The sequence below is a fragment of the Motacilla alba genome, chromosome 7, assembly GCF_015832195.1.
Source record: "Motacilla alba alba isolate MOTALB_02 chromosome 7, Motacilla_alba_V1.0_pri, whole genome shotgun sequence".
Lineage (NCBI taxonomy): Eukaryota > Metazoa > Chordata > Aves > Passeriformes > Motacillidae > Motacilla > Motacilla alba.
In genome coordinates this window covers 3,819,022-3,834,021 of record NC_052022.1, presented here as the reverse complement: position 1 = coordinate 3,834,021, position 15,000 = coordinate 3,819,022, and the positions used below count along the sequence as shown (strand labels likewise).

Here is a 15,000-nt window from a genome sequence, read left to right as displayed (position 1 = left end):
AAGAGTGGTATAAAAATATTAAAGATTAATGACCACTTTCATGCCAGATACAAACCAGAAGCTCTCCACAGCAGTCCTTAACTTCACAATTGAGAGGGAACTAAGTGTTTTCACCTGCTAAAATCTCAGTCTGGATTTCATATGAGTGACCTTGACCTGAAAGATTTTGCTTCCTGTCTGAACCATCCAATCACCCACACCTATCTCTCTGTTTAAATAAATACAGAAGTGTTACTGAACCACAAGTCATAAATAAGGTCTTGTCCTGCCAAGTAAAATTAGAAAATGCTTAGTGTCTTTAATGATTTTTATTTTACAATGTATCAATATTATTTAGTTTCACAACTAGGAAAATTTTAAGCACACTCTTTAAGATAAAAAATACAAAAATGAGAACTACTTCTGGAAGTATCTACTTTATGGTAAACTTAAAGTAAAGAAAAAAAGGAAAGGTACCTGGAATTTCACTGAAAGTCTCTCCAAGGACGGACACATGGAAAGGCAGATCTTGCTCTTTCAGCTTCATCAGGACTTTAAAGAAAGTTTCAGGATCTTTGTCATGTTCCCTTGAAACAAACAGAATTTATCTCAGCATTGTCTACATTGAGTGGTGAAATTATGGGAGGTTTTTTTATTTACCAGAACACTATTCCTCTAAAATTGTACTTTTGGGGACTAAATTTACTCAAATAATTTCCCTCTCTGCTTCTCCTGCATGGCTGAACATTTTCCTCAATGCAGCACTTGTGGTCAAAACTGAGTTTCATCAGATTCTTCTCTACCTCTTCCCTGTCCTCAAAGAATGCATTTACTCTTCAAATTATCAGCTTTGAAAGTGAGAAGGACTGAGCCCCTACATGAAGACAAAATCAGTTTAAAAAATAGGTAGAAAAAAAAAGGGTTTGGGTTTTTTGATTTTTTTTCCTGTCAAAAAAAATGTATATAACTTCCATTACAATTCTTTTTTTTTTTTTTTTTTTTTTTTCAGGAGAAACAGGTTAAACAAAAACTTCTAAAACGTCTCCTAAACTTACAGGATTTCTCAAACTGGAATTTTAGGAATTCATGCTATACTCATTAAAAGCTTTCAATCCATTTCAATCCGAATGCTTTAGGTAAAGAAAGGAATAAACTACCACGAGGCATTTTCTACCTTTAGATTTTTAAGCAACTACCTGGAAATTAAAACAGAATATAAGAAACTTGTACTTATTTATAATTTCAGTTGAAGATAATATTAAAGGTTTGTATGGGTCTGACACTCAATGACATGAAATGCAGGTTAGGTTATCTAAAAATAAATTAATCCCCCCTCCCCCCAGTTTTCCAGTCTATTTTCTTTACTAGCACAGAATGAAAGGTTCAAAAGGTATCACAAATGATTTAAAATTCCCAAATTCCTTAAGTTTTGTTAAAAATGGAATGAGATAATTTTCTCACTCTAAGGTGAATATTATATCTTGCATTTAATTACTCTGCTTTAAATTATTGTATTTCAACAGATGTGCACCATATGCCTTTAAAATATTTTGGTTTTATTTATTATTTAGAAAATTCCACCATTTTCCTTCCTGTATTAAGGAAAAAATCTATATCTCAGCTGTCCTAGTGTCTTTCTTCACAGAGTAATTTTGTAGAATGAAATCTGTAGGTCTCTCACACTAGTATACGAAAGATTAATAATTATATCATTCAGGAAATCTGAAGCCAAATGACATCTGCAGCTCTACACATGTTAATTTTTCATTCAGTCAATATTTTTGGTGTAGGGAATTAAAATAAATTAATCTTATAATTAATGTGACTTCCCTAGGCTGACAAACCTCCAGGAATTGTGGCCTTTTTAGAATTAGACACATTTTCTTAAAATACAGCCAGACAATCATCACTTTAAGAAGTTTTCCATACCCCCAATTTGTTTTGTTCCCAATAATAAGGAGGAATGCAACTGCACAAGCCTTGTAATTTGTTTCACATCTGTGAACCAGGACTTTTCACAGCAATTCCAGCAACCCAAGTGGATGCAAGCACTGGTTTGGAGGGGGGATTTCTCCCAATTGCAGAGATCCCAGATCTCGGACTATTAGTTTGCTGCATCCTCATGCTTAAAAGAGCCACCTGTTTCTGGTAGGTAACTTCTGTGCAGAAACTTTTGCCAGTATTGAGTTCCCTCCAAATGCCCAGCTCCAAGAGCCAACGCGGGATCGCATGGATTTGGATTTGGCTGGAAGAGAACATCCCCGTGACGAATGCTTGCAAGGAAAACTTCCACGATGCTGGGAGTTGGTGTAATTCATGACAGAACTTCCCCTGAGCCTCAGTTTCCCCTGGACAGGCTTTTGTGTGTGCTTTGTGAGCGATGCCACGAGCCCTGGCTCAGCTCATCCTGTCGGACCGGCGCGTGCCCGCGCGCGGAGCCGACAGACTCGACAGCCACGACGCTGACAGGGATCCTTCCAAGCTCTTCACAGCCCCGCTATCAGCTTTGCAGTCACAAAAAGTCCTTCCAGCAAAGGATATGCTTTCCCTCTCGCTTTCCAGAAGAGACCAGGGGTCCCAGAGGCAGCCAAAAGTGGAGGATGCTGTTGGAGCCACATTGTCAAGGAGCTGGCAGGAGAACACGGAGCCTTACAGCTCGACGAAGCCACATAAGCTGCACATATTTAGGAAAACTGATAGGAATTGGAAGTTGCAGCTTTGTTTAATAGGTGGGGAAGAACAGAAGGAAAATTTGGCACCCAGAAGGAATGCTGAAAGGGGAAACGTTTCCTCTGCACTGGAGCCTCTCTTGCGGGTTTTCTGCTGTAGGTGATCCTCCTTTCCATCCCCCAGTATAAAGTGTTTCCCTTTTAGGTGACACTCCCAGATTTTAATGACACATTTTGTGAATCTTGCAGCTTTTCTGTTTGGGAGCTCATCTTAAGTGGCTTTATCAGTTCCTGTGACTTCTCCACACCACAAGCATTTCATTTTCATTAAAGAATTCCAGAAACCTCCTGGCCCGTGCACCTACAGACTGCAGTGTATTATTATTCTTGCAGAATACTGAAGGTATTAGCTGCTCCTGGTAGAAACAAATAAATAGTACAAGACCACCTCTTCGCTGCATCAAAAAGGAGAGAGCTCTGTTTCTTGGCTGACATGGAAAAAATCATATACAATCCAGTCTGCCTTACTCAGCAACAACTGCTAAACACACCAGATTGCCATAGCAGTGATCGTGGAAAAAGATGAACACAATATGGAATGTCTGTTCTGTAAAGATCTGCTCAAAATGATGTGCACTTTTGGCTGCATCTGTTGCATTTTTGAGCTTTATTAAACAGTATTAATTATATATACTCCATTTCCTGAAGAAGAACTGCAAAACAGTATAAAAGCCTGATATTAAAATGCAAACTTTTCTTTTAAGATATTATGTTTGGGGAAAAATCAATGTAATGTGACTCCAGGGTCTGGCTTTGTTGTTTAGTTGAGGTATTTGAAATTCTTTTGTATTTTCACTTGATTTGATATGCATCTGGTAAAGGAAAAACAACAACTAGGCATGGTATGAAGATGCTCTAAATTTCATCCTAAGAACATGAAAACATCAGAATGACCAAACTACAGCTGTAATCCCACAAAACAGGCACAGACACAAGACCTGTGCTCAGATTTGAGAGCCCTGCCTGGGAGACATTCAATCTCCATATTCAAGTACCACACAGCTCCCACTGTTATCCAGGACTTTTTATTATTGACTCTAACCCACAATTTAAGAGAGACATCTGAGGTCTCTCTTAGGAACTGGCTGAGGTTTAGTGTAGGGTAGGGGGATGTGGCCCAGGGTCCATCCTGATTTAGTGACTTCCCTTTTCTGATATAAAACTTTGAGAAGTGTCCCTGAACAGGGAATGGGAGTGTGGTGGGAGCAGCACCACCACTACTGAGCCTCCATTATTGTCTCTGCCTTAGATTTTCTGCCATAAAATGGGTGTGACAATATTATTTTTTCACCACAGAAGGATGCTGTCAGGATTAATTGATGACTTGACATCCCACTTTTCAGCCTGAAGTAATTTTAAAAAGCAACCTCATAGCACTACGATGATGCTCCTCTATACAATCAAAGGCAACATTCTCCAAAACACCCTTCTGCTGTTTAGGGATTTTGGGAATTCAGCCTGAGCCCTTGGGCCTTACCTATTGCTGGGACGGGAAGGAGAGTACATGGAGACCACCTAAATTGGAATTATTGTCACCCACATCCCTAACCAGCAATGTGAAACACATTATTAAAAAACAGGAAAAAAAGGAAATAGCAGAACTTGGCCCTTTACATTATTCAATGAATATTCATCTCTTGAATTTGGGTGAAATTCAGTAAGAGACCCATATGGTCTTCTCTGACTTTAGTTTAATTTTTTAAGTATATGTAAACTTATCCTACATGGTGATAATCACAGTTATTTAGGATTTGGAGGAAGGCACATATAGCAATGCAATTAAGAAATGGAAGAGTTGTGGAAAAGCAGAAGGACTTGTTCAAATGGGGAAAATAAATGCAGTCTATTAAAAATACATAATAAAAGCTGGGGTTATGCATTTATCAATTTTAAAAAAGTACAAAACCGGGGGGGTAAAGTCTTAATATTTGAGAAAATACTCCATAAATACCATGCAATGCTTGTGAAAGCCACAGCCCTGTGGTGACATCTCTGTGAATGACAGAATCATTTGGGCTGGACAGGACCTTGAAGAACATTTGAGTCCCACCATTAAGGTGCTACACATTCTGAAAGGTTACAAAAGCAATATTAAAAGGGTTGATCTTAATCTTTGGACATTTAGCATGGGAGATTTTCAGGGGGAGAGAATCCCAAACTGTGCAGGCACAATTTGTGTTTCACTTTGTACAATGCCTTAAATCCAAGGAGTTCACACTGGCTGCAGCTCCTTCTGCCTCCCCATTCCCCAAAATCACTTCAATGTCAGATGGGCAAAGGTGGGAAATGGTACAAAATCCTCAGACGTTGAAGCAAGACTTTAATTTTATGATTTTTTAAAATTTGTTAGGACATATAGCAAGAGGTAAAAGATGGATTTCTGCCTGCCTACAATGATTGCTAGAAAAGAGCTGTTAAAATAGGCCACTGAAGAATCAGTCATTATTGATGAAGCTGGGCAGCAATCGTGGAGATCAAGGACTGGTGAGCCAAGAGACACCCTGGGAGAAAAGAAGGGGACAGGGGACACCAGCCAGGAAAAGGCATGGCTGGAGCAGAGCACAGGGAATCTGTGAGGGACTGGGCAAGTCCATGAGCACAGAATCAATAATTAAAAATAAAGCAAATGAGGTTTCCAAGACACAGACCTTGACGTGGACGACACTGACACTTTTGGTTTGGGAAACTGAAGTAATGAGAAGCAAGTCTGGCATCAAACAAGGCAGAGGTACTGGGCAAAGCAAATCAAAGAGTAAGAAAAATATAAGAAATTAAAAAAAAACTTTAAAAAAATATTCCTGGTGAAATCTAAAAAAGTATGGCATATCCAAACACAGGGAAGAAAAAGATAAATACAGGGTAAATAGAAGACCTACAAACACCCTACAGAACTAAAACCAAAGCTCCACTTCATCCAAAGTGAATCTAAAGAACAGCATCAGGGATTTCTTCCCTCCAGTATACTATACTTTATTACACTTTGATATTTCACGTTAAATCTTGAGCTCAGAAAAATTTGAATGCAGGTCAAATAATGTTAGAAAGTAGAAATGTAGCCATAAAAAATAAACCTGGCCTTCAAAACAGAGAATTGCAGAATTCTGGTCTTTTCCTGACACTGATTTCCCACAAGACAGCTCTGCCCAGGTTCCCCCATCTGCAAGACATGGTCTTAGAGGAACCTTCATTTACAGAAATATGGTGAGAATCACAGTCAGTAAATACTTTAGTAGAATAATATTCTTCTTAAAGAAGAGGACTCATGTTGCAAGCCTATTCAATACATGAAATGTAATACATTCCAGTAATTATTTTCACAGAAGACTTTCCTAAATTGAATGACTTTAATATACATTTTCTATGTTAAGATTACGAAAGGAAAAAAAGGGAACAAAAAAATTAAAATTCTAATACCAAATTCTGGTAACAATGCTCAGGATAAATGCAAAAAAGGAAATGTTACTGCCAGGAAAGCACAATTAGAAAAGAAACAGGGAAAAAAGAAATAACTATGAAAATGCAAACATGAAGGAAAAGTTAATTGCTTTCCATTTATTCAATTTATCAAGTATTTTTCCATCTTTTTACATTTCCAAGATGAGGTTTGAAATAGACTGTAAATATGTAGTCAAGTCCAGTGAGTTTTCTTTTTCAGCTGATCTGCTCTACAAAATGTCTTTGCTGTAATTGTGCCTCTAAACATTGTCTGGCATCATCAGCATCAAAAGTTACCACAATATTTAATACCCCCTCAGTTAACAGAAAATGGAGTCAAGTAGAAGAAAATATTTCTGCATGAAAAAGGACCCTACAGAATAAATTTTAGCTGGCAATTTGTAGGTCCTACAAGCAAAAAAGGGTCCTGATCCTTGCCTGTGCTTTCAGAACACCTCTGCAAGCCAAGGAATTAAAAAATGGCACTGGAGAGGCAAAAAGCAGCCAAACACTACTGGCAAATACAGTGTTTTATTTTCTATTAGAGCCCATGACGTATTTACAGTGAGGAGTGTGTATTTTACCCTCTGATTTGTTCAAATTGCTGGCCTGAGAAAAATGGGTGGCATTTTGCTTTACGCTGGAAAAGCATTTTCTCCTATCTCCTGTTATCTACAAGAGATTCATAAAAAAGGAAACAAGAAAGAACCTTGGGAGTTTATTGTTTAGATTCTTCTTCTCCCCTCACAACTCATGAAGAAAAAACTCAAAATAAAATATTGCACGTCCCCTAACCAAAGAAATCTCAGGATCAGCATCAGTCATGGAGCCTCCTGCTTATTTCCTAAAGGGAGATTAAGCTTTGAAGACAAAGACCATCATTTGGTCTCAGTTACCTTGGTCTAAAAATCAATGTACTTTCATTCCAGTGCCTTTCATTTCTTTTACTCCAGCTTGGCCAGTCTGGCTGTTCCCAAGTAGAGGATTCAGATTATTAAAAGAAAACAAAACAAAACCACTTTATTTCAATTTGCAACAAAACCCTGTAAGTGCTATGGACTACCCCACAGAGTTTATTTAAAAAAATAAAATAAAATTAACTTCCTTTAGTGTTCCAAAGGTAACAGAACAAAAGGTTTTCCTGCTGTTGGGAGGTCATAAAATATCTGAGAGACCCTGACAGCCCTGATAACCATACACAACATATCCTACTGCAATTCAACTATAAAATACTGTAGAAAGTCATGTCATGGCAACCATAAGATAGTTATGGATATGGTAATAAGTGGATAACAGTGTACTAAAGTAGTTCCTTAAAAGAACAGAAAATGTACATACATATAAATTTATTTATAAAGTACTACATAAAAACTACATTACTACAGATTTTCCTGGGAATGATCCCAGGTGATCCCACCATACAAAACCCTGTGGCCCTTCTCTGATTTCCATCATGGATTCACACAACCAAGCTACAACTACTTAAAACTCCACCAGATGCCCTGCTTGGGCCAAAAAGTGCATCCTGCTCTTCACTGAGTAATACCCTGAGAGGAATTAGCTCAGGTACCCGAGATAACTCATCCTTTTGGGGTCTCCAAGGAAGAAGCTTCCAACCAGGAACTTTCTTGGCACCAAGGCTTGAAGCTCATTATTCAACGAGATTAAAGTAACTCCAAATCTCACTGCTTTCAGAATGAGGAATCAACTCAGTGCATTGAGTCAAGGTTTGCACAAGCGCAGCCGAGAAAAAAACAGCAATTAGAGGACACAGGGAGGGGGAAAAAACCCATGAAAATATGGAAAAAAGGAGAGCAGGAAGGAGAAGAAGGCAAAGAAAAGAGACTTGGACAGTTGTAGTGCAGTAAGAAGAGGAAACTAATTAAAAACAGCTTTGATGGAAGAAACATAACCCTCCTATTACTGGTGAAAATAGGGAGGAATATTAGTTCACTTGTTTATGAAATATTTGATTTTTGTCTCTTGAAGGTTATTCCCACACTTTGGTCTGGGGTGCTGTGACTTACAAAGAGGGCTGGTGGCACCATCTGCTAAGTTTGCTGGGGACTTTGTATTACAAAACCTCTTCTGTCCTTGCCTATGATGTCTCCCAAAACTGAGACTTATCTTGGGCTATAATCTTCTAGAAAAATCCTGTCCAAAGTTTTCCAGAACATATGAAGAACAAGATGAAAAAAAAAGCACAAGCACAACACTACCTAGTAAAAGTGCAAACTGTGTCTTTGATATGTTGTAGAAGGTTCCTTGCAGAGATAGGGATGGAGGAAGAGAGAGGCTGAGGAACTAGAGAAGAGTGAGATGCAAATCTGCTGCGGAAGACTATGAGGAGATGCCCAGGGAACTGAGCCTGGCAAAGACAGAAGGATGAGGTTTGACAGGCCAAAACCTTTGATTTCTACTCAATTCACCCAAATGATTGGGTGAATGGAGTAGAAAAGGATTGCTTTGAGAGGCATAGTTGGAAAAGCCTTGAGAGGACTCTTCAATCCCACCTGTTCACATGTGCTTCTGCTCAAAGACTTGGGTTTCACAACTATACAGGAGGAAAAAAATTCACCATAAAATGAATTTCCCATCCTGGAAAAGGGAGAGCCAAGCTCACTGGAGCTGTTAGGGCAACCTGTGATGCATCTGTTCCAAGCCCAAATATTCCTCAACTGTCCAGGTGATGCAGTTTAACTCAAAATCAGTTTTTCAACCGTGGCTAAAGCATTTATTGTAACAGGCTCTGGAGGGTGGCACTGGAGTGGCTGCTTTGTGAGCATCTGGATAGCACAGAGGGAATCACAGCATCACAGAATCATGGAATGGTTTGGGTGGGAAGGGACTTTAAAGTTCATCTTGTCCCAACACCCCTGCCATGGGCAGGGACAGCTTCCACAAGATCATGTTGCTCCAAACCCAATCCAAACTGGACTTGAAGGAAAGTTTCTCTGTGTGAAAATTGGTCTAAACACAATAAGAAGCAGAATTGGGCCACAGAGCTTAAATACAGAAAAGAAAGTAGAGTGCTTAGTAGAAGTGAAAGAACCAAGCATATTTGGGGAAGCAGTGAGTAAAAAAACAATTTTCATTTTAATACGATTCTTTTTCAGCCTATTTAGTTCTCCAGTATCAAAATGAAGCCTGCTAAAAGTTAGTAAATAAAGGCTTTCAGGAGAGCCTTATTAAATCACTTATGACTTATCAAGTTAAAACTCCCACTCAGATATCTTAATAAAACTTTCAGAGAATATATTTAATTTTCCTGGAAATCAGAAGCCAATTACTAACTACAGTAGTTACTGTTGGCTACGCCATTGATCAGATTCCTGTAAATAGAATATTTGCCAACAACTTGAATTAGTTCTCTAAAGTTTCGGTTTCTGAAGGTCAAATAACTATGTAACTGCTTAATAAAGAAGCAAAGAAGTACCTCTAAATATCTCCAAGCTCTGATGGGCTTATATTCTGCTCCTTAGGTGAGGTATTAGCAAAGCTTATTTATTTTCATTTCCAAGGCTTTTATTTGCTCATTCCCTTGTGGTAAAGCTGATTTCCATGATGATTCCCTTCTTAATTTTAATACCCTTTTTACTCATCATATAGACATAAGAATTTTCCATAAAATAATGAAACCCTTCCAAAGGAAATGAAGACAACTAGGAGAGGAAAGTAAACTACAGCTTACTTATTTTTTTTCTTCCCTTTCCCAATTAATTGATCCACTGTCATATTCATATATGAAAGATTTTTTTTTTAATGAAAGAAAAATAGGGTTAATTAACATAAAAACCCTCACTCCTTGAGATGTTGAATTTTGTATTTTATCCATGCTGCCTTAAGTGCCTTGATTTCCCAGTAATGACCTAGTTCTCCTAATGAGTAACATTAACCCCTGGCTGTAGCTGTCCAGGACTTAATTGTCAACTGGAGCTGAAATAGGAGAGTTTGCCGATCAGCAGGTATGTGGTATATTAACTCATGTCATTTCAGACCCTAATAAATAAATCTGTTGCTAAGGCAACAGGAACATCAGCTGTATCACTTTTTTCTTCCCCCCTCCCTTTTTAAAGGAAACTGGCTTTCACACTGAGCTTTTAAAAAAAGGAAATTAACTACATGTAACTGTAATTAGAAGAAACATCGTTTCTCATCTCAGAAACATATCTACATTAATGAAAAAAGGCATTCAAAAAGAGGGCTGCTTTCTACTGTGACCAGGGTAACTGAAATTATTTCCCTCGACTGAGGGAATGAGATTTGAAGGATACATTTGAGTGGGAAGAGATCACAAAATATCTCAGCTCTTTGTATTTCTGAGATAGTTCCCCTCTCCTTTCGTACTCTGCTGATGGCAACAGAGCAAATGTTGCTTCAATGATTAATCAGGAGCCCAGGCAATTGAAACCAAGGGAGAAAAACCACCACTCAAACCCAAACACCTTCACTGTCCTCTGTGGATCTTTCTGTAAGATGGGCAAACATGCAATCTTTCAGGAAAGCTAAAAAGTCAGAGATTCACAGAATCATTTAGGTTGGAAAAGCCCTCAAGAGTCATTGAGTCCAACTGTTCCCCCAGCACTGTCAAAGCCATCACTAACCCGTGTCCCCAAGGGCCACACCCACACAGCTTTTAAATCCCTCCTGGGATGGGGATTCCACTGCCCTGGGCAGCCTCTGCTAGAGCTTGACAGCCCTTTGGGTCAGGATTTTTTTTTTCTAATCCTCCCTGGAACAACTTGAGGCCATTTCCTCTTGTGGTGTCTCAGTGCCTCACAGGTGAATATCACAGCCCTCACTTAATTCCTGCCATTCTATCTCAGCATGGAGTGATTGTCTAAAAATTTTCAAAACTGTAGTTTTTTGTTTAGTTTGTGACTACAGGATGGTATTTTTGAGTCTCTAGTAACCCACATCTCCATCAGAGAGCAGGTAGGAAGGAAATTAGGAGATTAGGGAAATTAAGAACAAGCCCTGTTACTGCTCTTGGAACACTTACTTGAGGCTCTGCCTGTACTATAAACACAACAAACTACTCAAAATTCTATCTGGCTTCTCAGCTGAAGAATGCAAAGGTAACACAGAGCATCTTTTTTTGCCAGTATCAAAATTAGAGATGCTTGCTCCTCTGGACTATAAGCTGCCTACAGCCCTTTGAGAAAACATGCTGTAAGAAAGAGGGAGAAATTGATGCTGAGATTTCCACTATAGCAGAACTTTCACACCTTCAGCACATGCTGGACTTTTCTACAAGCTCTTAAAAACAGTGATCAAGGAGTAACACATCTTCCACTGGAAGGGCTCACTGCCTCTAATTCCCTTGCTGCAGGAAGGCATTTCAAGATTAGGCATCACTGAATGAACAACCAAAGAATGGGCACTTCCAAGCTGTCCTTCCATTTAAGGCTGAACTTCTCAAATTATTTCATTCCCTTATCTGTTACTTGTTTGAATCACCATCCCTGGAGGGATTTAAAAGCCATGTGGATTTGGCACCAGGGGACATGGGTTAGTGGTGGGCTAGGCAGCACTGGGTGAATGGCAGGACTCCATGATCCTCAAGACATCTTTTGCAACCTAAATCATCTTGTGCCCCTAGTATCTGCTCCCAAACCTAACCCCAGCTTGCATGAATGTGAAGTTAGATTATTTTCACACATGGAAGAGGAAAAGGTATCAAATTCTGCCCGAATGTCTCCACATGTTCATGGCAGAGGTTCATCCACCACATGCCATCAGCATCACTGCTCCGGTGAGTGCTGTTTTCCTTGGGAGTACCTGGATGGCTTTCCTTAGATACTGCTAAAAAGTTCCCATTTTGAATTTGTTATTTTACATCCTGTGGGCTTTTTATCCTATCTGATACCTTCTAGTTAACACTTGTATTATAAGCCTTTGTCTTCAGTCAGCCTTTTTTATTCACCACATCTACTTGTTCTCTGCAGGCTGTTCACAAAGTTGAGGATGCCTGTTGAGCCTAATGGCATCTCTGGGTACTCAAATGTGATTTCTAGATGGATTTCTTTCCTGTTTTGCTGTCTTGCCACACTTGCATCTTGATGGGATAAGATTTGGTCCAAAATATTAAACAGCATGAGGAAAATACGAGTCACTGTATTCTCAAGTGTCCCTATAGGAAATAGTTTTCAATTGAGAGTTCAAACAGTGACTACACAGATCTTGTATTGTGTTGCCAAAAGGAACAAGTTATTATTCAATATACATGTTTTTCATATACATATAATATGCTATATATTAATTATCTACTATCATATATATATAATATATGTATAAAATAAATACAAAATACTATTAAAAATCCCTTTCCAGGCTCCTCTCCCTCACAGCAAAGGACTTGTGCTTGGCTCACTGATGAAGAGCTGCCCCATCACAGAAGGCAACATTTCTTGTTCCCATCTGGGACAAGGCCTTTCCAAGCACTTGCTCCTGAGTGAAGAGGACCAGGACCTCAAGTTGGGCTGCCCCATGTTGGTACAGCACAGCCTGTCCCCCATGCACTCATTTTTTCATGATAGTCTACATTAAAACCAGATAACTGAGCACAGAACTATCTCTGAACACACCGGTTTCCCTTAGACCAGAAATCTTCAGATAGTTTTTGCAATCTAGATTTGGGGTTTTTTTCCTTCTGAATTTACTCATCATGAGTTCCACCACTGTTCCTCCTGCTCCCGTATCTCCTGCCCCATATCCTTCCCCACGCTCTTCTCACACACTGGTAGGTTTGACACGAGATAATGGCCTTATCTGATCTTCCATGTGAACTGACAGCAGTTATTTGTTTGCATGTGTGTGTAAATTCTTGCAGATTCCCTGTGTGATCTTTTATCACACCCGTGCAATTAGGGGAAGAAGAATTGATTTCTGACAACTTTCTCTTATCAACTCTTTAACTGCTTAGATGATACAGAACACACAGGGAAAAAGCAGAAACATAAGGTTTGAGTGAATGAGAGGGAATAATGGATGTATAAATGCTGGTGGGGTAGTTTTGGGGGAGAGACAAGGATTATGCCACACTGGTCCCTGTCATCTTCTAATACACTTATCCTTCACCAAATATCAGAGAATCAGGGAATAGTTTGGGTTTGAAGGGACATTAAAAACCATCTCATTGCAAGCTCCCTGCCATGGGCAGAGACACCTTCCACTATCCAAGCCCCATCCAACCTGGCTGTGGACAATGCCAGGGATGGAGCAGCCACAGCTTCTCTGGGCAACCTGTGCCAGGGCCTCACCACCCTCACAGGGAACAATTTCTCCCATCTATCCCTGCCCTCTGTCCATGTGAAGCCATTCCCCTCATCCTGTCACTCCATGGCCTTGCCCAAAGCCCCTCTCCAGCTCTCTTGGAGCCCTACTTGGAAGGGCTCTAAGGTCTGCCTGAAGCCTTCTCTTCTTCAGGCTGAACAGTCCCAATTCCCTCAGCCCTCCCTCATAGCAGACCCGTTCAATCCCCCTAAGCATCCTTATGGTCTCTCCTGGACTCACTCCAGCATACTCATGTCCAGTATAGTTGGACATGATGATTTATGGTTGGAATCAGTGACCGTAGAAATATTTTCCAACCTAAACTATTCTATGATTCTAAATAGACATTTTATCACACCCCAAAGGAAACCTGTGGGACACCACAAAGTTCTGATCAAATGTTGGAAGCTTGTCCATCAATCACCAGAATTTTGCTCCCTGTGTGCATCAAAGCCCACTTACACAAGGGGAAGAGTAATTCCTTGGCACAGGCCTTGTCAGCTCAGAAACCCATCCTTGCCTTTTGTCCACATCCTTGGCCTAAGTCATTCCTGCTAGCAGGGCCTTGCTATAGGTGTTTATAAGAAAGCATTAAGGCCTGGTCATGAAGGAGAAAACAAATTACTCTGTGGAGAACCTCGTGACTCTGCTAGAACGCTGTCAGTTATTAATCTGCTGTGGGCAGAGGTGGCACACTGCAATCCTTGCCAGGCTTGGGCTCAAGGGGGACAGAGAGGAGGGGCAGGGGTGCATCAGAGCACCTCTTCTCACGCTGAGACATTTTAACACCACTTCAAAGTGAGAACATGTCTGCTAGAGAATGGCACCTTGGATTTGGATGTGGTTCCAAGTGGGCAGTGGAAGAAGTGCTGGGGCTAATGTCATATTTCAGGGTACTGGCTGCCCCTGCAATGCCCCCAGCACGATGAGGTCACCATCACTTCAGTCAGAGAGGCTTTCTCTAAGAGCAGCACAGCTTCACAAAGGTTATTTAGCCAAAGGTCTTTTGTGTTAGGTAAAGGGGGAACACAGGAACACAAAAAAATAATAAATTCTTCCTTTCCTACTTGGGGTTTTTTTTCCACTCCCCAAAATGAAAACCACATGTAAATCATCATGGTAGACAATGGTCATTAAGCATTATTGTGTAGGACAATATCTGCAAGCGCTTGGTGCTGGAAGGCAAGCAGGATCCCACTGCCAATGTTTGACACACAAAAACCCCCTCACACATTACAACACTTGGCTAAAATTAGTGCTCTTTACGGAGAGCCTCAGCTAGGCCCAAGAAGGGGATGCTTTTAACTGCTGATGCCTGAATAAGGCACGCAATGCCTTTGCCTCTAAAAAGGCAAGGAGTGCTTATTTTTGGCTACTCTGCCTGGCAAAGGGGCTGCTCCAGCCCCTTGTTTTCACCTGTGCCTGGGCTGTGGGCTGAGGATGCTCGTCTGTTCAGCAAATGCTAGCCCAGTGTCTTAATTTTCTAATTCATATTCATCAATTAAAAATAAACCGTCCCTTTTGATGAGTGAATTTACATAAACCAGTTGCTAAAGCATCCTAACACTAAAGGGTAGGAGTT

At 40.1% G+C, this 15,000-nt stretch overlaps 1 protein-coding gene across 13 annotated transcripts in view; it reads right to left on the bottom strand.

Annotated features, from left to right (window-relative positions):
* Window positions 1-15,000, bottom strand: part of GTDC1 (glycosyltransferase like domain containing 1) — a 169,793-nt gene that overhangs the window by 17,227 nt on the left and 137,566 nt on the right. For all 13 annotated transcript variants that reach the window (XM_038143574.1, XM_038143575.1, XM_038143576.1 and 10 more), the window contains one exon: window positions 457-566. In XM_038143574.1, coding sequence (XP_037999502.1) covers window positions 457-566 — 110 coding nt within the window. The remainder of the gene's footprint in view (window positions 1-456; window positions 567-15,000) is intronic.